Raw genomic sequence first — 25,188 nt, 5'->3', positions numbered from 1 at the left:
GCCAGTGACACCCTCTTCAGTTGTGACAATCAAAAACGTTTCTAGGAGCCGGGCCAGTGGCTCAGCGATTAAGTGCGTGCGCTCTGCTGTGGCGGCCCAGGATTCGCAGGTCCGGATCCCAAGTGCACACCGACACACCGCTTGTCAAGCCATGCTGTGGTGGCGTCCCATACAAAGTAGAGGAAGATGGGCACAGATGTTAGCCCAGATCCCATCTTCCTCAGCAAAAAAAAAAAAAGAGGAGGATTGGCATTGGATACTAGCTCAGGGCTGATCTTCCTCACACACACACACAAAAAAACGTTTCTAGATGTTGCCAAATGCCCCCTGGTTGAAAACCACTGGAATAGACTAATCAAGATTTGCCCCTGGGGCTAGCTATGGGGTCCACCTTCCCTAAATATTCAACAGCACAGAAAAAAGAGAATAGCTGAACTAAATCAGTGTTTTCAGAAAAGAGGCCTTTATGCAAGAAAAATAGTCTTAAGTAAGCAACCAACAGTATTTAGTACAATAATTCTTTAAAAGGGATATACAGCAAATGTAAAATATGAAATTAAAATCCTATATTATCTGAAACAAAACAGAGGAAGATGAATGAAGAGCTTCAGCAGGACTGAGGACTGTTAGTGTATCATTTACTCATCAAGCACAAAAAATATCAGTCTGTACTTAGGAGAAGTATAATATGCAGTTTAGTTGACTTTTAGAAATATATCTTTGAACATTAATTTTCATTGTGGATTTGTATGTACAATATTTAGCCCTGAAGAACCTTGATCAAGTACTGCATTTGGTTGTGTGATGTGGAAGATTAGCTGGAGGAACATCCTCTTTCAGGGAACACTCCTCTATTAATATTTTTTGAAGTTTTCAAAATAAAATGCTTCCGTACATGAAGATGTATAATTCCCCTAGAAACAATTTATTCTGTGGTGTGGTGTTTTCACATCTGCAGTTTATGAATATAACTTAGTTTTTACAGATTAAATCATAAGCTTTGAAACTCGAATTTATCTCATTATGAGCATTTTATTTGCGATCTTAAGATTCTTCATCCTCTAATCTCACGACAAAGCCATATCCACACCCTCTCCAGCTCTTTAAATGGAGCCAGCTGTCCCACACATCACCCAAGAGCCCTGCCCTGTTTACCCCCCAGACCCACTGCTTACCCCTCTCCTTCCCCCGGTTCTGTTGCTCACTGGCTCTGCTTTCTCCTTCCCATTCTCTGTATCTGCCCTTCACTCATTTGAAAACTATTTTGGGATCCCTCTGCAGACTTGCCATGGCAGCCTCCCAACTCTGCACACTCCGTTTTAATTTCACCCATAACTTGCAAAGCAGGCTCTCTCCAAACTGGATCTGGGGAAACCTAGTGGCCAGTGTAGGTCCCTGATCTCCCTCCATGGGAAGAAAATTGCTCCGCTTATTCAAGGCATAGGGGCATTTTTATGAATAAAAATAAAATGTTACGGCCACAGGCTACAGGTAAGAGCCGAACTGAAGGACTGGACTCTCTAATCCAAAAACTACATTCACAATTCTATTTAATCTTATCTGGCCCACAGGGCAACAACCAAGGAATAAATCCCATTTACATTCATATTGTGAAAAAAACACGTTTACCAAGTGTTTTTTGTACTACCCTGAAAAAGAGACTTGAGATGCTTAATAAGAGGGTTATTATTTATTTTTTTGTGTGTGTGAGGAAGATCAGCCCTGAGCTAACATCCATGCCAATCCTCCTCTTTTTGCTGAGGAAGACTGGCCCTGGGCTAACATCCGTGCCCATCTTCCTCCACTTTATATGGGACGCCATCACAGCATGGCCTGACAAGCAGTGCGTCGGTGTGCTCCCGGGATCCAAACCTGGGCCGCCAGCAGCGGAGCACACGCACTTAACCGCTACGCCACAGGGTCAGCCCCAAAAGAGATATTATTTTGCAATGGGAAATGTAACCATTCTTGTCAGAGCAAGAACCTGTAGGTTGAAGACACTGAACATGAGAGGTTTATAAAAACACTATGATTTCAAATGTTTGGTATAAAATAACACTGCTCAATAACAAATTCTGGAGATATCTATTCCTTTAGTCCAATGAATCTTGATTCCAGAAACCAAAATTTTTAAAATAAATATTTACCTCTACAGGATTTGGAAAATAAAGACAGACAAGCATTCTGTATAGGATATTCTTTCTCTTTCATTTATTAGTTTCATAAATATCTGTTCTGATATGGTACAATATTCAATATCATTAAATAAAAGAGTGTCAAAAGTATGGATAGAATGGTGCCATTTGTGTTAATAAAATAATAAATAGGTAGATATATACAGAGATGATAGATGATAAATTAGATATATAATAAATGGATAGGAACAAGCTTGAATATAGAGAAAATATTTCTGGAAAAAGGTTCAAGAAGATGATAATTATTGCCTCTAGGAAGGAGATACATAGACTGGAAGATGGGTAGAAGGGAGACCCTATTTTCCACTGTCAACCTTTTCATACTGTTTATTTTTTATATATTCTCAGTCAGAGACTGACAAACTGAAACATAGACAGATGGACACACAAATACACACATACACAGTGGATAAGTAATCCTAACCCTAAACTCAACCTATGACTTATGTGATCAATTAATCTTGTAAAAATATGAGTCACTACTTTTGAAAGAATTAACCCCCAGTGTGGAATGTCTTGACTTATTAATGAGTCTTTATTTAATCGGATAAATTTATATTCTGTTCCCGAACGGAATGAAATAGAAAGAACCTACAATTTTGTAGCTTGGAAATTTAATGAAACATTTAAAATAATTATAAAGAGGAATAACTTATTTTACATTTCTATTTTATAAAATTTTCTGTTGAGGAAGGGACTCTAAACAGTGACTGAAAGACAGTACTTGAGATAATTTTTCAATAAGATTAAAATTTGAATTGAAATTATCCTCCATTGAAATAAGTTTTCTCAAGCTTATCAGGTAACAAAGTACCTATGGAAAAAGTATCTTCTTTTTTTTGCTGAGGAAGATTAGCCCTGAACTAACATCTGTTGCCATGCCAATCTTCTTCTTTTTGCTTGAGGAAGACTGTCCCTGAGCTAACATCGGTGCCAGTCTTCCTCTGTTTTGTATGTAGGACACAACCACAGCATGGCTTGAGCTGTCTGAGGGTGTGTAGGTCCACACCCGGGATCTGAACTGCAAATCACGGGCTGCCAAAGTAGAGCACACAAACTTAACCACTATGCCACTGGGGCAGCCCCAGAATATCTTCCTAATTAAAAATAGTATGGTCTACAGAGAAGTGCCAACTGAAGCTGATGACAATCCCAAATATATTAACCATTAAGGACAACTTTGAAGATGATTGCAGGCAATTTTATGAAAAAATAAATACAAGATCACATTGAAAAAATAAAGATCGATATCAATAATATTAGGAAAATACCAGCCACCTAGTATCAGAGACAAGTACAGTTAAGAAACTGATTAACATAAAGATATACAAAGAATAATTTTTTTAAATTTTGCCATAATGTACACAAATGTTAAAGACTTTTGCTTTTGAGAATTATCTTTAATAGAACTATTTGTGATCTATTACACAATAAAACCAATTTTGGCTGACATATTTCAAAATATTGCTTTAAAAATTATATAATTCCAATGGCTTTTATTACTTCCTTTTACTCTCAAAGTTGTCCTGGTTTAGAGGTAACATTACACGGTCACACTAGTGGAAGAGAACCAATGACATTGATCTGTTCAGACACCAGGAGACCTAGTTTCACTACCCCTTAGGTACTTGACTTCTTTCTCATTCTCATCTCATTATCTATTAAAACAGATAATATGTGAGTTTAACAGGGATGTCAGAGTATTTTGAGATTTTTCTATAAGCCACTACCAGTCAAGAACAAGGTGAAAGTTTCCCCAGTCTCTGTAAGAGGAAAACTTAGGGATCACTACCCAGCTGTTTCTTTGCTGTGTAAATTCTGCATTTCAAATTAAAATTGTAGGTCAAGTTTCTTAACCTTCAGCAGGAAGGATCTCATTTGACTAGCACGTCCCAAGCACTTCCCCTTTAAGAATCCTATATAAGGAAGAAAGCACAATTAAACAAATACATAAATTATTGGTATAGTTAAAGAATAATACAACCTGGCTACATGGGCTTTCTCTCAGGATGACAAGAAAGGTTCAATTAGGAAAACTGTAAATTTACTGTAGTAGTCCCCCTTTATCCAACCAAGACCCCCAGTGTGTGCCTGAAACCGTGGATAGTACCGAACCCCATGCATACTATGTTTTCCCTATATATACATACCTGTGATAAAGTTTAATTTATAAATTAGGCACAGTAAGAGATTAATGGCATTATGGGGCCATTATTAAGTAAAATAAGCGTTACTTGAACACAAGCACTGTGATACCATGATAGTCGATCTGATAATGTAGGCTACTTATTGACTAATGGGCGGTAGTGCATACAGCATGGATACACTGGACAGAGGGATGATTCACTTCCTGGGTGAGACAGTGCAAGATTTCTTCACCCTACTCAGAATGGCATGCAATTTAAAACTTATCAATTGTTTATTTCTAGAATTTTCCATTTAATATGTGTCGACTGTGGTTGACACAGGTAACTGAAACCAAGGAAAGAGTAATCGAGGACAAGGGAAGACTGCCATATATGAGATGAGAAAACTCATATATCTATCCTTATAGAAAAAAATCCAACATTCTTGCTTTGAAGAGATGTAGTACAGGAATAATGCCTACCTTCTTAACATGGTAAATCAAACCAGCACTATGTCTGAAGTTAAAATACTAGAATATGCTCTCCTTAATTTCAGAAGCAAGACAACCATCACCCCCATTCTTTAGCAGTGTATTTGTTAATACATTGAGTAATCAGACGAAAAGAGAGAAAGAGAAAGAAAGGCAGAAAGGGAAGAAGGGAGGGAAGAAAAGGAAGGAGGGAGGAAGTAAGAAAAATTTATTGAATAGTACTCTAAATTAGGGATCAGCAAATGCATTTGCAGGCCATACAATCCCTGTCACAGTACTCAACTTTGCTGTTATTGTGCAAGAGTAACCATAGACAATATGTAAGGAAATAAAAATGCCTGCACTCCATCCAGTAATCTCTATGGACATTGAAATTTGAATTTCATGTAATTTTCACGTGTCACAAAATATTTTTTGATTTTTTTTCCCAACCATTTAAAAATGTAAAAACCATTCTTAGCTCCTGGGTTGTACAAAAACAGGTGGGCTGGATCTGATGACCATACCCTAGACCATTTTAACAGTAATTAACTCCAGGAAGTGGAACTTGGGGTACGTGTGTGTGTGCGCGCGCGTGCATGTATGTGTTGGGGTGGGGTGCATAGGGAAAGGCAGTACTGGTGAAGGGAATGGGAATTTTACTTTTTATCTTGACACAGCTATATACTTTAAAAATGTTTTACCATAATCATGAATTATAAAATTTTTTAAATCTATTAGATAAATATAAACAAACTTATCTAATTGCTTGTTTTTGTGTTTTTTACATAGTAAGAAAAAGTGTTTTATAGAAAGACTGTAAAGAGTAATCAAATTATAAAAATGTTGAATTTTAAAAACAGCATTTTTATTTCCTTCACTCTCTCTCTCTCGGAAAAAAAGGACCTATCTCTTTAGCTGTTAATTATACTCCTGTAAACAGAGTAACCCTTAGGAATTTCTATTTGCTTTATATCTAATCTGCAGGCCTCACTGAACTTTCATCAAGAACAATGGAGTACACACAGTTCCTACATTCATACCAGTTTTTTTCTTCCTTTTTTTTTTTTTTTTTTTTTTTTTTGGTGTTGAACTCCAGTCAAACATTAAATTACCTTGGGAAGTAAAAGGTGGAAGAGAAAAAAGCTCAAAGATGGCATTTGGCCTCATTTTATGAGGACACTCAACCTCAATTTACAGAAAGGGAGAAGAGCTTTTTAGCATGAGAAGCATGGGAACTAGAAAGAAGTACAGGGTTTTTCAGACAAGCCTGGTTTCGTAAGTTTGTAGGTGGCTGCACACTTGTTTCCATGCAGGTGGGGCTGGAGGTCAGGGTGTGTGTGTGTGTGTGTGTATCTATAAACCCACACCCATTTTTAACCAGAAACATCCAGAATACACTTCCAGCAACAGCACTGGCTAGTTCAGGTGAGCAAGCAAAACTTCCAGATTATTTAATAAGTGGTCAAGCTCTGCTATGTTCAAATCATCAGTTTATCACTATTCAAGTGAGATCTTCAGTGAAGGGTGGGGAAAGCTCAATGAAATTGTATTTTTCTTCTTTTAATGAACTGGATTTCCTTTGCTGGTTTTGTACTTTTGTTCTCTCTTTATGTTAATGATATTATAATAAATTAACATTGACCAAAAATGACCCTTTAAAAATTATGCTACCATTAACAATTTTTCTTTCCTGTTTTCTTTTAAATTTTTTTTATTTTAAAATAGGAAAGATTTTAATGTAATATCTAAGTAAATGACATATTAAATTACTTCTGAAAAGTAAAATACTAGTGTCAGAAAATGCTAAGTGGCTAATATTTATTAACACCTAATTGTAGACATTTGGTTATGGGGCTCCTGGGTGCACTGTAAGCTGCTCCAGGGCCATAACCATGTCATATTCATCTGTGTCCCCTAAGTAGCTTAACCATGCATCTGGTGTTAGAGGACCCTCAAGAGTTTGCATTCTATTTTACTGAGGAAAGCATTGTTTGTGCAAAAATAACAATATATAAATTGATCCGCTTTGTCATAGAATATATTCAATATCTATTCTACAATTTATCAATGTAAAACAGAAAATTAATACTTTGATTTTTTAAGTAGAACCAATCTTTGACAATAATACATAATAACTTGAAATTTGGAGGAAAAGAAATTAGTTCCCACTCAACTCTAAACTTGGCAGCTTTAAAAGAGGAAAATAGTGAAGCTGTACTTTTAGTATAGATTCCATCTACTTATCTCTGTCTCTACCTCAGAGAATCTTTTCTGATGCTTCCCCTGGATTAACTTCTCTTAACTCTTCTTTACATCCAAGAGGAACCTTTAGGCAATTAGGGACTCTCTTCCCCAGGAAAATGAACAGAGGCACATAAAATTTTACATACAATTTCAGGGTTTTTTGAGCCTCCTGTAGCTCAATCATAGACCTTCCAGAGCCCACTGGATCCAAGTTAAGACCCTGTCCTAGATAGTTGCTTCCATTTCTCCACTGCAACTTTCAACATGACAGAGCCTGCCCTCCCCAGACTGGACTTTTGTGCTCCAGATACAGCTGTCTCTAACCACTACTAAAATCTACCCTTTCTTTGTTTCAATCTCTAAGGTACAAGATGACCAGTCCATAAGGTAAAAGGTGACATTTTGAAATGTTTTATGGTATTAATAAGTTATGGGAACTTAAAGTAAGATCCTTATCAAGCACCATGATTATTGTTTAACAGAGTTTTTCAACGCTTGAACACAAAGAAAGTAAAAAATGGGTCCACTGCAGGTTAGGGAGGGAAATAATTTAAACAGGACCAACCTGGAGTGGCAACCATTTTCAATCCACAGGAGGACTGAAGGGATACACCACTGGCAAGAGAAAGATACTAGAATGAGAGGAATGAAGAAGTGTCTGGAGAAATCTAGAATCTATTAACTCCTCTACCACCAAGTTGCTGCTCTCCTTCCTGACTGTGGTTGCTGTATGACATAACTAGCCTATTACCATTGTGAGGCAGTAAATTATTTTTTTTTTATTGCAGTAACATTGGTTTATAACATTGTATAAATTTCAGGTGTACATCATTAGACTTCTATTTCTGCATAGATTACATCATGTTCACCACCCAAATATTAATTACAATCCATCACAACACACATGTGCCTAATCATCCTTTTCGCCCTCCTCCCTCCTCCCTTCCCCTGTGGTAACCACCAATCCAATCTCCGTCTCTATGTGTTTGTCTGTTGTTGTTTTTATCTTTTACTTATGTGTGAGATCATACAGTATTTGACCTTCTCTCTCTGACTTATTTCGCTTAGCATAATACCCTCAAGGTCCATACATGTTGTCACAAATGGCTGGATTTCATCGTTCCTTATGGCTGAGTAGTATTCTATTGTGTATATATACCACATCTTCTTTATCCATTTGTCCCTCGATGGGCACTCAGGTTGCTTCCAAGTCTTGGCTATTGTGAATAATGCTGCAATGAACACAGGGGTGCATGTATCTTTACACATTCGTGTTTTCATGTTCTTTGGATAAATACCCAGTAGACTATTTTAAGGACGGTTTGTGTGCTATTCATCTTTCAATTTTCTACAGTGCTTAGTACAGTTAAATATAGCAACTTCCATGTTTGAGCAGAATCACAAAACAGTCACTCACTATTTTGGTGGGGAATTCGCTACTAAATGATGTAAGTCAACACAAAAATGTTTTAAATAACTTTAAATAAACATGAAAGATTTCTGTACATTTATTTCCTATTTTGAAGTAATTTCAAAACTGCATATGTCAACTATTTTCACATGAATTTTATCTGCTACAAGTTCCGTAACTGAATAACATCTCACAAGTATTAAATACTCCATGTAATATACTTATCAAATGGTTTAAGACAGCTCAGGTCCAACTCTAGATTTTTGATTTTATCTTAACATGCAGAGTATAAGTGATAGCACATTGAATTAAAAATCAATTTGAATTCTAGCTAACGAAGGGAGAATGTCATTGCAGCAAGTCTGCTCTTTTTTATATATATATTTAATTTATAACAATGTTAACAACTATACTGGATTTTATAAAAGAGCTGAGTTGTAAACAGAAGGGAAAGGGGCTGAGTAACTGATGGAAGGATGAGAAAGATAAGCCACTATAGAGGAATTGAAGAACAAAATCCTCCATATTCTGATATTCTGTTTTTCCTCTGAATTCCATTTTAAGCAATATTTGTTCATGCCTAATCTTATTATCTTAGTATAGAGTTAAAATGTTGTTTTAATCTGTTAGATCAAGAAGAATCAAAAGGCAAAGAATATTTATGTATGCCAAAAGTCACCTTTGCACTACACTTAACAGTTGCAAGGTCTTTTTTTTTTTTTGGTGAGGAAGATCAGCCCTGAGCTAGTATCTATTGCCAATCCTCCTCCTTTTTTTTCCCCCTTTTTCCCCCAAAGCTCCAGTAGATACTTGTACGTCATAGTTGCACATCCCTCTAGTTGCTGTACGTGGGATGCTGCCTCAGCATGGCCCAACAAGCCGTGAGCCTGTGCACTCCGGGGATCCAAACCCGGGCCACCAGTAGCAGAGCGCGCGCACTTAACCGCACGAGGTCTTTAATAACCATGATCTTATGTGGGTTTCACTGCAGGGCTGTGAGCACTAGCATGCAGTCAGATGTAGGCTTTGGGTGCCCTGGTCCAGTTCTCTTTCAACTCCAGTACTCCTTCCAGGATGCCCGGATTGTGGCTTTTCACCAAGTGGACATTGAATGAGTTGATTGCATTTTAAAAATAAAATGTGAATGAAAGTTCTAAGTGGTTGAACCATGTCAACTCACACAAGTAGAGCAATCGGTCAGCCTAGGGTTGGTCTAACTCTTAACAAATGTCTTAATGACAACCTGCAGTAACCTACTAGATTCTGAAAATTATTTTCTACATCTAGCTTCTTTTGAAGGATTCTCAAGAAGACATGTTATACTCAGCTTTTGTCCTCTGCCTCTTACTCATCACAGTTTCTTCCAACCTTGCCATTGCAATCAAAAAGGAAAAGAGACTTCCTCAGACACTCTCAAGAGGTACCGGAATCTCATTTTATTTTCTAAACTCAGTCATGCGGATTGTTTTAAAATTCCTAGTCTCTTACTCATAGTCGAGTTATAAAACAAATTCAATTAACTGGAATATTTTTGTGTGTACCACTTTAAAATAGGCCAAAAAAATAAAAAAAACAGAAAGGATCATTTGATTTTAAAGAGTGAAAAAAACCAACTGAAAAACAATAACAAGTTGCTGCAACTTTATAGAAATAGTAGAGAATTGGTTTGGCTGCCTATAACTTTGTTAACCAGAGTCCTAGAAAATAATATTAATTGATATGTCGTAAGGATATCCTAAAGCCAATTAAGATCCCTCAAAATCTGCTCCAATTCCCTGTCTTCTACTTACTCAGGCAAGAAAATAATTTGGAATAATTTTACGCAAGGACCCCCAGAAAATTATACTTTATTCCATGCTCTGAGAATTTTGGTTAACCAAGTATTTAGTATATTGACCCCAGAAAACAGCTGCAGTGGTTTTAGACATTGTAATCTAGATTTGTCATTGGCTACATGTTTAGAAAACATTTCAATTTTGTAGTTACTGTTTTACTTTGGCCTGAGAAACAAATATATCTTCATCCGTAAAGAAACATTTCGTTAAAAAAATTCTGAAAATTTGTTCCTACGTCTCCAGGTAACAGAAGTGGGAACAAAATCACTTATCTCCACATAGACAATTCAAAACTTGTAGTGCAGGGCCGGCCCCGTGGCTTAGCGGTTAAGTGCACGCGCTCTGATGCTGGCGGCCTGGGTTCGGATCCCAGGCGCGCACCGACGCACCACTTCTCCAGCCATGCTGAGGCAGAGTCCCACATACAGCAACTAGAAGGGTGTGCAACTATGACGTACAACTATCTACTGGGGCTTTGGGGGGATAAATAAATAAACTTTAAAAAAAAAAAAAAAAAAAAAAAACTTGTAGTGCAAACTACAAAACACTTGACCACTGCTTGGAATGCTAATGTGAATGGAGCAAACTGATGGAGACCAACTATAGCATAATTTCAAATTCTAAAATACTGACTTTCTTTCCGAGTTCATCCATTCCTTAACAGATGTATTGAGCACCAGGCAATTGCCCATCAATGTTCAGCCAAGTTAATTCATTCTACTTCATTTTGAAATCACAGAAAGTATAAATCTAAAAAAAAAAAAAAGTTTTTACAAAATAAATAAAAGAGGAAAATATTTTCTTAAGTATAATTTATCATATATCTCCATATATAAACACAATAGTCATAAAACAATGAGCTCAGTAGCCTTAAATTGCCTAAGACTGAACTAGTCATTGCTCCGGGACTGAGTTAAACAACATGCTATTACTATACCACAAGGCACTAACATTTTGTGTATTCATCTTTATTAAAACTTTTTGGTGAATTTTATGAAAAATATACTCAATATGCATGGTAAATTTCAAAAGGCTTGATGAGTCTGCTACTTCAGTTATTTAGAAACTATTTTAATAGGGAAGATGACTGATATCAGCTGGGAACCCCACTATTAAGAACTGGTTTACATTTGGTTAAGCCTTTTACAATCTACTGGCTTGTGGGGAACAATTGAGAGAATGAGGTTGAGAGTGAATGAGGATTAAGGAAAGGGATGAGAGGGAAGAGTTTGGGTACAGTGCACAGAGTAACACGTGGAGCCTCTTAGAGCAGGGGGCAGCACCTAACAGTTAAGTAGAGAGGATACTAGGAAGAAGAGGGAAGATTAACTAGAAAAAGGTAATAAAATGGTTCAAGGAAAAAAAAAAAAAACAGTGACCACAAAAATTCTAACTTCCCTTTTGAATCAAAAGAACTGCCCAGCACTCAGCTTGGTGCCTGGCATATAGGAGGTACTCGATAATACATATTGGATAAATGAATAAAATCTCAGAAGACAAGCAAGCCTAGCTGGAAGTAGAATTATGGTAATGAATACAGACCCTGAAGAGAGTTTAAACTCTCCACCACCTTTGGCCTACTGTGATTATGAGAATGCGTGTAACAAATAATTATAATACAATCTGGCTCCCCTACAAGGCCATGAGTGAATTGTTTGAGAGAAGGGATTATTTTGTCTTACCTTTGTACACCCAGTGCTAAGTGGAGTAAGGCATATGCAGATGTTCCTTTAATGTTTGTGTGACTAAAAGTTGAAGAGGAACAGACAATAGTTATTCTTCCCATTGCTGAAGTTCCAGCACTGAATTATATTGGCAACAGAAAAGAGAAATTAAGTAGGATCCCAGTCTCACTGGCTGTTTCTAGAATAACTCTTATTTAATTCAAAATGTGTGTGTGGGGCCAGCCCAGTGGCATAGTGGTTAAGTTCATGCACTCCACTTTGGCAGCCCGGGGTTCACGGGTTCAGATCCTGGGCGCAGACCTACACACAGGACATCAAGCCATGCTGTGGCAGTGTCCCACATACAAAATAGAAGACGACTGGCATAGATGTTATCTCAGGGCCAATATTCCTCACAGACACAAAAAAATGTGGTGTGAAGTTACTACATGTGTTCAAGCAAAGTTGTAAAGAAAATCTTCCAGGATTGTTACAGATAGATGGGGTATCAAACTAACATAAGATGTCTTCCAATATTAAGATTCTAACATCAGGCAGAAACAAACCAACAACACTGCTGGTAAGAGTATAAAATAGTGCAACCACTTTGAAACAATCTGGCAGTTCCTCAAACAACTAAATGTAGAGCTACCATATGACCCTGCAACTCCACTCCTAGTTATAAACCCGAGAGAAATTAAAACGTATATCCACACAAAAGCGTGTACACAAATGTTCATAGCAGGTTAAAGCCAAAAAGTAGAAACAACTCAAACGCCCATCAATTGATGAATGGATAAATAAAATGTGGTCTATCCATTCAATGGAATAATATTCGGCCATGTAAAGGAATGAAGTACTAATGCATGCCACAACATGGATGAACCTTGAAAACATTATATTAAGTAAAAGCATCCAGGGCCGGCCCCATGGCTTAGCGGTTAAGTGCATGCGCTCCGCTGCTGGCGGCCCGGGTTCAGATCCTGGGCGCGCACCGAAGCACTGCTTCTCCGGCCACGCTGAGGCCGCGTCCCACATACAGCAACTAGAAGGATGTGCAGCTATGACATACAACTATCTACTGGGGCTTTGGGGGAAAAAATAAATAAATAAATAAAATTATTTTAAAAAAAAAGTAAAAGCATCCAGTCACAAAATACCACATATTATATGATTCCACTTATATGAAATAGAATAAGAAAATCTACAGAGACAGAAAGTAGACTAGGTATTTCTTAGGGCTAGGGGAGATGGAGGGAATAGGGGGTGATAGTTAAAGAGTACAGGGTTTCTTTTTTGAAGTGATGAAAATGTTCTAAAACTGATTTTGATGATGGTTGCACAACTCTGTTAATATACAAAAGAAAAGTGTACACTTTCAATGGATGAATGGTATTGGTGTGTGAATTATATTTTAATACAGCTGTTACCAAAAAACAAACACAGCAACAAGCAAAAATCATGGAATTTTTTTTATCTTGCTTTATAATTCCTGGCCATCTTTTAGCCATGGGTATAAAACCAGAAACTGCAGTCTGACAACATTTGAAACATACAAGAAAATCTGGGTCCAAACTGACCCGCAAATATTTCTATTTTCAAATTAATTCAATCTTTCTCATCTTGTAGACCAAAACATTTCTCGAAAAATGCTCTACAGTATTTCTGGATGTTTGGTGCATACTTCTCTTCAATGATCTTATACTTTAGTCTCTAATACACATTCCCAACTACTTATACGGCTAGTGGTTGAAGGCTAGTGGTTTCTCTCTCTACTCATTGCTTTCTGTCTCCCTGTCTTCTACTCTTCTGGATGCCTCTGAAACACCTGTGTTTTATTGTATCTCTTAACCATAAAATTCCCACACTAGAACTTTTCCATGTCAGAACTCGAAGAAAAATTTGGAATTCCTTTTTTTTATGATGTATTCTGACTTAGAAGGGTCAGCATCTTTTGGCACTCAAGATACCAGAGCACTGTACAGTCCTATCCAAAGTATTCCTGATAGATTTACAAAGTACACAAAGATTAACTGTAATTTCCTCCTGTTCATTCTGCAAGTCAGAGTTCTTGCATGGTCCAGAGATATCCTTTCAATTATCACTAATAACAGCATTTATTGAGCACTTATTGGGTTCAAGGCCATGAGGTTTGAAACACAGTCATGAAACCTCAGCACTATAATCTTAGAGAACACCACCTCTTCATATCTAGTTATAATATGTATCCTCTCTACCATATGCCAGACAACTGCTTGGTAGCTGAGTTAAATATCTGTAGATAGAGACCTGCTTATCACATGCTCATTTCAGAGCTCTGCTGTTAGTTAATGCACTGATTTCTTCTTTTTTAGGGTGGGGTGATGACATCACTTGGGTACAGACTTATGAAGAAGGTTTCTTTCACATTCAAAAAAGGTAAAACACCTCTCAGTTAATTTTGACAGATCACATAGATACCTCCTCACAGAAGAGTCAAAAATTAGCATGTTAGCTTTTGAAAGGGTACCACAAGTATTTACTCTGCTATTGTATGCTCTTTGGACTGAGTTGCCATTAGAATGTTTTTTATAAAGAAGACCTCTAAATACCTTTGTATTAATTTCTTAATTACCCAAGCAAGCTTTTGTATATAAGTTGTATAAAAAAAACAGTATCAGGGCCAGCTGTGGTGGCCTAGTGGTTAAGTTCAGCACTCTCCGCTTGGGTGGCCTGGGTTCGGTTCCTGGGCACCGACCTGCACCCCTCTTCTGTCAGTGGCCATGCTGTGGTGGCGGCTCACATACAAAATAGAGGAAGATTGTCAACAGATGTTAACTCAGGGAAAATCTTTCTCAGCAAAAAAAAAAAAAAAAAAAGCAGCATCAGAGTTTAGGCATTATTCAAGCTTAAGAAGGAAAGTGGTTTGGAGCAGCAGTTCTCAAGCCTGTCTGATGATCAGAACAATTCAGGGAGTTTTCTTTAAAATTCATATTCATAATCAGTCAGTCAAGTACTTACTGTGTATCCCCTGCTATGTGCCAGGCACTGTTCTATGCTCAATGACCAAGAGTGACATGATTTTTATCCTTAAAGACCTACTAAATCTTTGGGCGTGGAGTTGAGAAAGTTGTATTTTTAAAAGCTCTCCAAGAATTTATCAAATATCTAAAGAACATTCAATTCAAATACTCTTTAAAGAAGAAGGAAAGATTCCAAATGAGAATTGAGTAAAACACTGGACGAATTCTACCAAAAAAAAAAGAGAAGTCTACAGAATAATCTCATCTCCAAATAGGAATGTAACAAACAACATATTGGCAAAGAGCAGTCAGCAGAACATTTAAAGAATATACCCTAATAAAGTGAGATTATAGTCCGGGAATAGCCAGCCCTGGTGGTCTAGTGGTAAGATTTGGCACACACGTCACCACAACCCTGGTTCGCTTCCCCACCTGGCTGTTGGCTGTCATACTGTGGCAGCTGTGTGTTGCTGTGATGCTGAAAGCTATGCCACAAGTATTTCAAATACCAGCAGGGTCACCCATGGTGAACAGGTTTCAGTGGAGCTTCCAGACTAAGACAGACTAGAAAGGACTTGGATACCCACTTCTGAAAAAAATTGGTGAAAACCCTATAAATAGCAACAGAGAATTGTCTGCTATAGCACCAGAAGGTGAGAGGATAGCGCAAAAAAGACCAAGCAGGGCTCCACTCTGCTGCACACAGGATCCCTAGGAGTTGGAATCCACTTGATGGCACTAACAACAAAGTCTGGGAATGCGAGGAAGATTCAAGATTAAGAAATCTATTAATTAAAATAATGCATAAGGAGACAAATAATACAAGTATCTCCTATCTCCATAAATGCTGAAAAGGCATTTAATAGAATGCAAAATCCATGTTTGAATTTTTAAACAACTTTTTTTTTAACAATATCTATTTTCATTTATCCTAAGAAGGAAATATCTATCCCCTCAAAAAAGCCAACATCCTGCTTACTGGGAAAAAAAATAGAGGTATCCCATTGAAGTCTGAATAAGACAAAGATGTCTATAGTCATGGCAATTACTAACATTGTTCTGGAGGTACGAACCAACGCAATTAGATGAGAAAAATTAAAAGTACAAAACTTGGAAGGAGAAGGTAAAAGTATCTTGATTTGTAGATGATGACTGTGTACATGAAAAATTTCATAATCAACTGAAAGTATTCAGAAAAAATGAAGATTCAGTTAAAGTAGATGAGAACAAATTAATATATAGAAATCAATAGCATTTATATACAGAAAAAAATGGCAAAAGGAACTTACGAAATACCCCATTTAAAATAGCAACTAGTCAGGGGAGAAGGTCAAATACCATATGATCTCACTCATAAGTAGAAGACAAAAGCAACAACAAACAAACATATAGAGATAGAGATTGGATTGCTGATTACCAGAGAGAAAGGGGGGAGGGGGGAAGGAGGAGGGCGAAAGGGATAATTAGGCACATGTGTGTGGTGATGGATTGCGGGTCGTATTTGGTTGGTGAACATGATGTGGTCTATGCTGAAATAGAAGTATAATGATATACACCTGAAATTGAAATTGGTACAGTGTTAGAAACCAATGTGACCGCAATAAAAAAAACCACACACAAAAATAAATAAATGAATAAATAAAATAAAATAAATAAAAATAAATAAATAAAATAGCAACTAAAGGGGGCCGGACTGGTGGCGTAGTGGTTAAGTTTGCGCATTCTGCTTCAGTGGCCCAGGGTTCGAGGGTTTGGATCCTGGCCGAAGACCGACGCACTTCTTGTCAAGCCATGCTGTGGCGGCCTCCCATATAAAGTAGAAGAAGATGGGCACGGATGTTAGCCCGGGGCCAGTCTTCCTCAGCAAAAAGAGCAGGATTGGCAACAGATGATAGCTCAAGGCTAATCTTCCTCACAAAAAAAAAATAGCAACTAAAAACACAAAACAGCCCAGGATAAACTTGACAGAAAAGGCGCAAAAATTTATATGACCTAAATGTACTATTGAGCGAAAAAATTACAAAGCAATGGAAAGGTATATTGTATTCTTAGGTAGGAAGATTCAACATCATAAAAATGTCAATTCTCTCTACAGTTAAAAAAAATTTTAAGACAATCAAAATAAGTTGATACAAGAAATTTTTTTTAAAAATATGACTTGAAAATTGAAATGAAAAATAGACATAAATAAGAACATTCCAAAAAGAAAAAAAATCAATAGGGATATAAAACATTTGACAAAGGTATAATAAAACAATATGTTACTGGTAAATGAATCAAATGGAGGATAGAAATAAAAGTGGATGCTATAGAAAATTTTACACAATATAATGGCATTTTAAATCAGGGGTAGGGGAAATAGAGTATGTAAAATAATTAGTGTTAGAGAGAAGTTGTAGCCATCTGGAAAAATAAATCAATTTGATCCATATCTCACATTTTATTTCACAATAAATTGCAAAGATTTAATATAAAAAAATGAAACCATTACAGAACTAGAAGGCACGATTGCAAAATTTTATTTCTTTAAATTCTTGGAGTAGGAAAGGGCTGATATTAGGGTGAGGCAAGAGAGACACCGAGGATGCAAAAATAAAGCACTTAATTTTTGGACTCTAGATGCTCCTCTTGCTGTACCGTACTCCCGTCCTTTGAGCTTGAGTATAGCCAAAGAAAAAGAAGGCCATCCTTCTCACCTTCACGCTACTTTAATCAATAAAATTTATGTAAGGGTGAGTTTCCATAGTACTCCATAGTTCCATATACAACGTACTCATATAAATTAATAAGAGAAAGGTCAAGTTAATAGAAAAAAATGAACAAAAGATATGCAAGATAGTTCACAGACTAGAAAAATAAGTAATCTAAACATATGAGTAAGAGTGACTATTTTTCCAGCTTTATTGTGATGTAATTGACAGGTAACATTGTGTAAGTTTAAGGTGTACAACATGATTTGATATTATTGAGATGTAATTGACAGGTAACATTGTGTAAGTTTAAGGTGTACAACATGATTTGATATATGTATATATTGCAAAATGATCACCACAGTAAGGTTAACTAACACATCCATAACCTTACACAGTTACCGTTTTTTGCTGTTGTGAGAACTTTTAAGATCTACGCTCTTAGCAACTTTCAAGTATACAATACAGTATCGTTAATTGTAGTCACCCTGCTGCACATTACATCCCCGGAACTTATTCCTCTTATCACTGGAAATTTGTCCCCTTGGACCGCCTTCACTCATTCCACCGCCCCGCCCCTGGAAACCCACCAATCCCACCAATCTATTCTTCATTTCTATGAGTTCTTTTTTTTTTTTTAGATTCCTCATATAAGTGAGCTAGACAGTATTTGTCTTTCTCTGTCTGACTCATTTCACCTAGCATAATGAGCTCGAGTTTCATCCATGTTGTCACAAATGTGTTGACAGACACTTAGGTTGTTTCCACGTCTTGGCTATAGTAAATAATGCTTCAGTGAACATGAGAGTGCAAATATCTCTTTGAGATAGTGATTTTATTTCCTCAGCTATATACCCAGAAATAGAGTTGCTGGATCATATAGTGAACATTTTTCATAAGAAAGTAAAACTACATTAATTTCCCTCTTTTCATCTATTGGATGAAATAATTAGAAGTTCGATAACCAGTTTTAGTGAGAGTAGAGGAAACAGTTACCTCTCACATTACCAGAGAGAACATACATTGGGACAGCTTCTATGGAAAGCATGCATATCAAAATTATAAATGCACATACTCTTTGACCCAGAAATACCACTTCTTGAAATTTATCTACAAATATACCCACCTGTGTACAAAATCATATATAAATAACATCACCAAACCAGTGTTTGTAAATGTTGGAAATAATCTAAACACAAAAATTGGAAAAAACTTAAATATCTATCTTCTATCTTCGGGTGACTAATTAAAGAATATCCATACAACACAATATTACACAGAAGCACAAGGGAATGATATCCAAGATATACCATTATGTTAAAAAAGCAAAACGCAAATACATGTGTATAGTGTGCTAGTATTCGTATTTTTAAAAAAGAAAGGAATATATACATACACATGGACATATACAATATATTTACATATTCATATTTATAAAAATAATCAAATACACTTATGTAAATATATATATACATAAGCACATACATATACATATTCATATCCTTACTCCTATATATAAACATACATAAACGCATACCTGTACATGTACATATACATATTTGGGTATATAATCTGAAAACTTCTGGAAGGAAACATAAGAAATGGTACCCCTGCTTACTACTGGAAGGCAGAACTAGGAGGAAGAATTTTTGTCTTTTTAACTTTAGAATTTTAAATCATCTGAATTTGTAACCTATTTTAAAAGGGAAAAAATGTAGAATTTTAAAAGATAATTCACCATATGATGCTGATAGGCAGCTAGGCTTGGCAGGCTCTGGTTTTAGAGGATCTCAAAAGCACAAGTACTTTCTCAACTCAAGTTTCTCACAATCTGATGTGCTAGTTCATGAAATTTTAGACCAGTGATCACCTGTTTTAACTCAATCTGTGAGCTAAGAGTGATTTTTACATTTTTAAATTTTTATAAAAATCAAAAGAAGAATAACATTTTGTGACACGCGAAAGTTACATGAAATTCAAATTTCAGTGTCCATAAATTAAGTTTTACTGTAACCCGGCCTCACTCATTTTGTTGCATATTGCCCATGGCTGCTTTTGTGCAATAATGGCTGAATTGAGTAATTGCAAATGAGACCACACGGCCTGCAAAATCTCAAATATTTACTATTTGCCTCTTTACTGAAAAGGTTTTTGAGGCCTTTTTTAGACGTCCCTACTTCCATGTCGGCCAGAAACAGAAGCGCTTCTTGCTTTTCCTGAAATGAAATAGTGTCTTGGTTTGAAAGTCTGAATAACCCATTCAAAGCTGAACTGTTAAGACAGAGTATTCTGTGGACTTGATAAATTTTTCCTTGGACTCCACTTGCCCAGAAATCTGATGCTGAAATTAGTTTTCCAAGAGTTACATCAATGTTTTTCCCTACACATAGCTGTTCTTGTTGTGCTGGGAAGAAATGGTAGGAGTTAAGGAAACCAGAAGGACTCATGCCCCTAAACTGTTCTGTGTCTCAGGACCCCTCTACCTACCTAAGCTCAATCAGAGAAGGAGTTATCTTGTAGAAAGATCACTACTTGATGCTTAGGAGGTCCAAGTTCTATACTTGCCTCTAAAAAATGTCGATACATATTTTTCGGCTTAGTTTTCTACTAAAAAAAAAGAGGGAATAATATTTCATTCATAGGATCTGCTTTTTCACCAATAAATTTGAAGTTGTTGGCAAATGTTAGCTTTCTGTGTCATCAATCTTAAAAGGTAAGTTGCAGGATTTAGTCTCACCTAAAATTTACTTATATTCCAAGTTCAAGGATTAAAATTATTAACAATTCAAAGTTTGTTATTTGACACTTTTTGAGACTGAAGTAAAAAAAATAGGGCTATTCAATGACAAATATTTTATGTGATTACCTCTGTTGTTTTTAAAAAGATTTATGCTTAATACATATACACTGGAGTCTATCTCCTTTTGTACCCAGCATCCTCTCAAAATTAAGGAAACCTTTTTTAAAATATCCTATATTTCCAAATCATAATTCTTTTTATCCTTCACTATAGTTAATATTTTAATTTTTCTCCTACTCTAAAGAGCAGAGAAGTCAATCAGCTACCATAAAAACTTTTTTTTTTAGAGAGAGTTAAAATCCAAATGACACTGAAAAATGTACAGATAGGGAACTCTCACTGAGATTGTTTATACATTGGGAGTTGTTACAAGAATGAAAAGATACGAAAATAGTCAATTGTTAATAGCTGTTTTTGTAAAAACTGGAAAATCCAAAAAAAGCTAAAAAGAAATTTTGACTCTCCTGAAATCTTATACCAGATGTTCCTTGGAAATGAATATCTTGTTCATAATATCCTTTCATCTCTGGAAACAGAATTAATTCTTATTTTCCCAACTGCACTATAGTGTACATAAGAATCACCTGGTGAGCATGTTAAGCTACAGATTCCCGGATCCCACCCCCAGAGATTCTAATTGAATGGGCCTGGGATGGAGCCTGAGAATTTACATTTCTAACCCATGCACCCAGTTCTGGGGCCATGTTTTGAGTAACACTGCTCTAGACTACATTACTATGATTTATCAATCTGAGATTTTTACTTTGTCTTCTTGAAAGTACTAAAACTTTTAATCTAATCTCACTGTACATTTTGACTCAAAGTTAATCACTTGACTTAATTCCACACTCTCTCTGTTTAGTAACAAGCCATTGATGGTTATTCATCACTTGGAGGATTGTCAATACTCCCAAGGTAATGTGAGTGCCTAAGATCTTATTGTATTTCCAATACAAAATAGGAAAGTGACCTGGTAAGAATTAAGAAAGCACTTAGCAAATCCCATTAAAAAAAAAACAACTGCTAGAGTACCACCATTTTATAAGACTACAAATGATTACTAGTGATCTATTAAATATATTTATTATATATCCTTTAGAATTTTATATCTCTCTTCCTCCCTCACACACAAAAAAAAGTGGGAAAATTTGCTGAAAGATATTGTTTTAACCAATGAGTCAATGATTTAGATGAAATTATAAAACTGGTGGCTTTATTAAGTGATTATCCCTTGATGTCTCTGTGAATGTCCTTCATTGCTTCCCATTGAAAGATAAAGTGGCAATAGGCCAATCAACTATTTACATCCAAGTTATAGATGCAAATGAATGCAAAATACTGGCTTTATTTTACTATGCTATATTGAGGACATCTTTACCCTTAAAACTAACTAGTGTTATGTTTTCCCCCACAGCACTAAAAAAAGTGTTTGCCCAAAATAAAGAAATACAAGACATGGCCCAGAATAATTTCATTATACTGAATCTCGTGGTACACAAACTCTACAATATTTTCTTAATATCACAATTCAATGGAAAATTTGAACCCCTTTTTTTTTCTATTTTTAAGACACAAAGAGTTAAAGTTTTGGTAGATATAGAATGTTATATAGAATTGTAAAAGGCCAAACTATACAATTTACTGAAAACCTTGTTCACATAAAATGCTTTCAAAATTAACTGTCAAAACCAATCCAATCACATTCATTTTTTTCTTCTGCTGCCAGCATGAGACCACTGATAAGAATTTATCACCTGATGGACAATATGTGCCTAGAATCACGTTTGTGGGTATGTATGTAATCTCATTTCATCAGACTGACAAAATTAATTCTTAGCATTCTTGCTTTTATTTATTTTTAAATGTTAGTTCAAGTACTATTCTTTTTTTTGTGTGTGTGTGAGGAAGATCAGCCCTGAGCTAGCATCATGCTAATCCTCCTCTTTTTGCTGAGGAAGACTGGCTCTGAGCTAACATCCATTGCCAATCCTCCTCCTTTTTCTCCCCAAAGCCCCAGTAGATAGTTGTATGTCATAGTTGCACATCCTTCTAGTTGTTGTATGTGGGACGTGGCCTCAGCATGGCCAGAGAAGCAGTGCGTCAGTGCACACCCGGGATCCGAACCCAGGCCGCCAGTAGCGGAGCGTGCACACTTAACCGCTAAGCCACAGGGCCGGCCCCAAGTACTATTCTTTTTAAAGGGAAGTCATTAGTAACTCAGTCAATAACAGTTCTTATTAGTTCTACAATCAAAATTCACTATATCTATAATTTATAAATTTTAATTTTTTTTAAATTAACTTATGCTATTAAATCAATATCCCAATGTACTTTCAGTACAATTCCCCAAACTGTATTGACAGAGAGCTATGACACACTAAAATGAGAATTCAGGTTAACTCATGGATTCACATGTATGAAAAGTGATTTTGCTTATAAATTTGCTTAATATTTGTTTAAGAAGGAAGAATGATTTTAAAGGGATTTTAAATAGTACATCAGTAACTTATTTTTTCTTTGCAGATCCTTCTTTAACAGTCAGAACTGATTTAACTGGAAGATACTTTAATAGATTGTATACATACAAACCTCAGGATTTACCAGTATGTAAGTATTCCCAAATTGTCTTGAACAGTGGTTCTAGCTGACACTTGACTGTTAGAAGGGTCAATGATGCCCTACATCAGTGCTTTCCCACAAACAGTGCTATCCACACATCAGAATCACTGGGGGGCTGGCCTGGTGGCATAGTGGTTAAGTTCACATGCTTCACTTCGGTGGCCCAGGATCATGAGTTTGGATCCTGGGTGTGGACTTACACCATTCATCAAGCCATGCTGTGGCGGCGACCCACATACAAAGTAGAGGAAGATTGGCACAGATGATGGCTCAGGGCCAATCTTCCTTAAGCAAAAAGAGGAAGATTGGCAACAGATGTTAGCTCAGGGCCAGTCTTTCACACCAGAAAAAAACAAAAGGGTTGTTGGTGGTGGTAGTGATCAAAATGTAAACTCTTAGGTCCCATCAAAATCAGAATTTGTGGGGTACCTTGGAACCTCTCTTTTAACAAAGATGTCTAATAGTTCCTACAATTGCTAAATTTTGAGACCATCAAAAAGAATAGAGTACACATTAAAGTTAAAAAAACCTTAAGAGAGCCACTCCATTCTTCTGATGTCAAAGATCACGCGTGATTTCCTCAAACTAATAATAATTCAATCTTTTTGTCCTCCTTTAATGCCTATAAGCAAGGCGATACGGTCTGACTTGAGACTTTAATCTATTTTTTTCCATCATTCACTATCAAAAGTATTTAATAAGATAACTATGCCTGTCAGATCCAGCGATGCTGATACAAAATGATCAGTTAAAAAAAATAGATAATCCCTCAAAACCTGTCTGATAAATTGTTTAACATAAAGAAAATTGATCAACCAGCTCTGAAAGGTCTAATCCCTAAATTTACATGTATATCTTTAGCATAATATTCTTTAATGTTGCAGATAAATTTCCATGTTTTCATAGCTATTAAATAGTCCAATTTTAGATTCAGGGGTTAATAGAGTCTTACATTTGACACATTCCTTTACTAATAGAATAATATTTTTTACTTTTACTTCAGTGATAGAAAACATGAAGAAAGCATTAAAACTTATTCAATCAGAGTTACAAGGGATGACCTCTAAGAGGTCAAATTTCATGAAGAAAACCTCTGGTTAACTAATACTAAATGCGTATGTATATGGATTTTGTAATATTACCATTTAGATTTTTAATGTTTGCAATATTCTTATGCACGTAAAATGATATTTCAATAAATGTCAAAACCTCAGCTTGACAAGGTAGTAGTTTGATTTTTGCCTGCCTCAGTAGGGAAGAAAGCTTGTCACAAGCTGAGAGTTATGATGGAGACAGAAAGACCTAACACGAGGTGTCTGCACTGCTTGTCTCTATTTCCTCACCTGTCATTCACTCCACCCAGTAATCTAATCTGAATTCTGCCGCCTCAATTGTATGGAAACTGTAAGTATAGGTCATAAATGATCTGCACATTGCCAAAGCAAATGGATGCATCTCTGTCCACTTATTATTTGAACTTTTAGCAGCGTATTTCAGATTTAACAATTTACTTCTTTTCTTCCTTTAAATTGAAAAAGACATTTAAAAACCAACCACAATAAATTAAAAATACATTTTGAAAATTCAACTACATGTTTTCCTTAATTTAATTATTGGGTAGATATTTAATACTTTTAATAATTTTAAGAAAAATGTAACTGCCTCAGGAAGATTGAAGAATTTCTCCAATTAACTAGCAGGAGAGGATTATATCCACTCTGAAATTATCAAACATCTAACCACCAACTCAGTTCTTCACAGGAAGCTTCCAGAGGATCAGTGTCATGTCATATTCTTTTAAGTAACCCACAAAAAAATTCCACTTTTTTATGGCAAAAATACCATAATCACATGGGAGCAAGTCTAATTACTCCTGGAAATCCCATAATCAGCTCGGAGTAATTCTCAGAAGGGAGAGAATGTTTCAGATGGGCAGATTTCCCTAACCCATAGAATTTGATTGCATTTAAATAATTTGAATTGTTTTTGAGAAATAAAAGTACACTTTCATATGAGATAGATATATAATATCTACGATAATAGATAACTGAGTAATTCCAATGTTTTGTGAGTCAGAGAAAGAAAGATTTCTTCTGGGTTTTACTTGATCACTATTCTGATCATTGTAA

The 25,188-nt window shown here is 36.0% G+C and overlaps 1 protein-coding gene across 1 annotated transcript; it reads left to right on the top strand.

Moving 5' to 3' along the window:
* Window positions 1-9,763: 9,763 nt before the first annotated feature.
* Window positions 9,764-24,160, top strand: AGR3 (anterior gradient 3, protein disulphide isomerase family member). Its single transcript, XM_058534365.1, has 7 exons — window positions 9,764-9,869; window positions 14,303-14,366; window positions 21,303-21,355; window positions 21,855-21,931; window positions 22,167-22,230; window positions 22,964-23,047; window positions 24,063-24,160. Exons 1-7 carry the CDS (start codon window positions 9,764-9,766, stop codon window positions 24,158-24,160), a joined length of 546 nt encoding a protein of 181 aa, XP_058390348.1.
* Window positions 24,161-25,188: the final 1,028 nt, after the last annotated feature.

Source organism: Diceros bicornis, chromosome 3 (assembly GCF_020826845.1).
Source record: "Diceros bicornis minor isolate mBicDic1 chromosome 3, mDicBic1.mat.cur, whole genome shotgun sequence".
NCBI lineage: Eukaryota > Metazoa > Chordata > Mammalia > Perissodactyla > Rhinocerotidae > Diceros > Diceros bicornis.
This window is presented reverse-complemented; position numbering and strand designations above follow the sequence as displayed.

Excerpts from the sequence above, each read along its gene's own strand:
- AGR3 (XM_058534365.1), top strand. The coding sequence starts at position 9,764 with ATGTTATACTCAGCTTTTGTCCTCTGCCTCTTACTCATCACAGTTTCT. Across the intron at positions 9,870-14,302 it reads TCCTCAGACACTCTCAAGAG|GGTGGGGTGATGACATCACT; the intron begins GTACCGGAATCT and ends CTTCTTTTTTAG. Across the intron at positions 21,932-22,166 it reads TCATTATACTGAATCTCGTG|CATGAGACCACTGATAAGAA; the intron begins GTACACAAACTC and ends TTCTGCTGCCAG.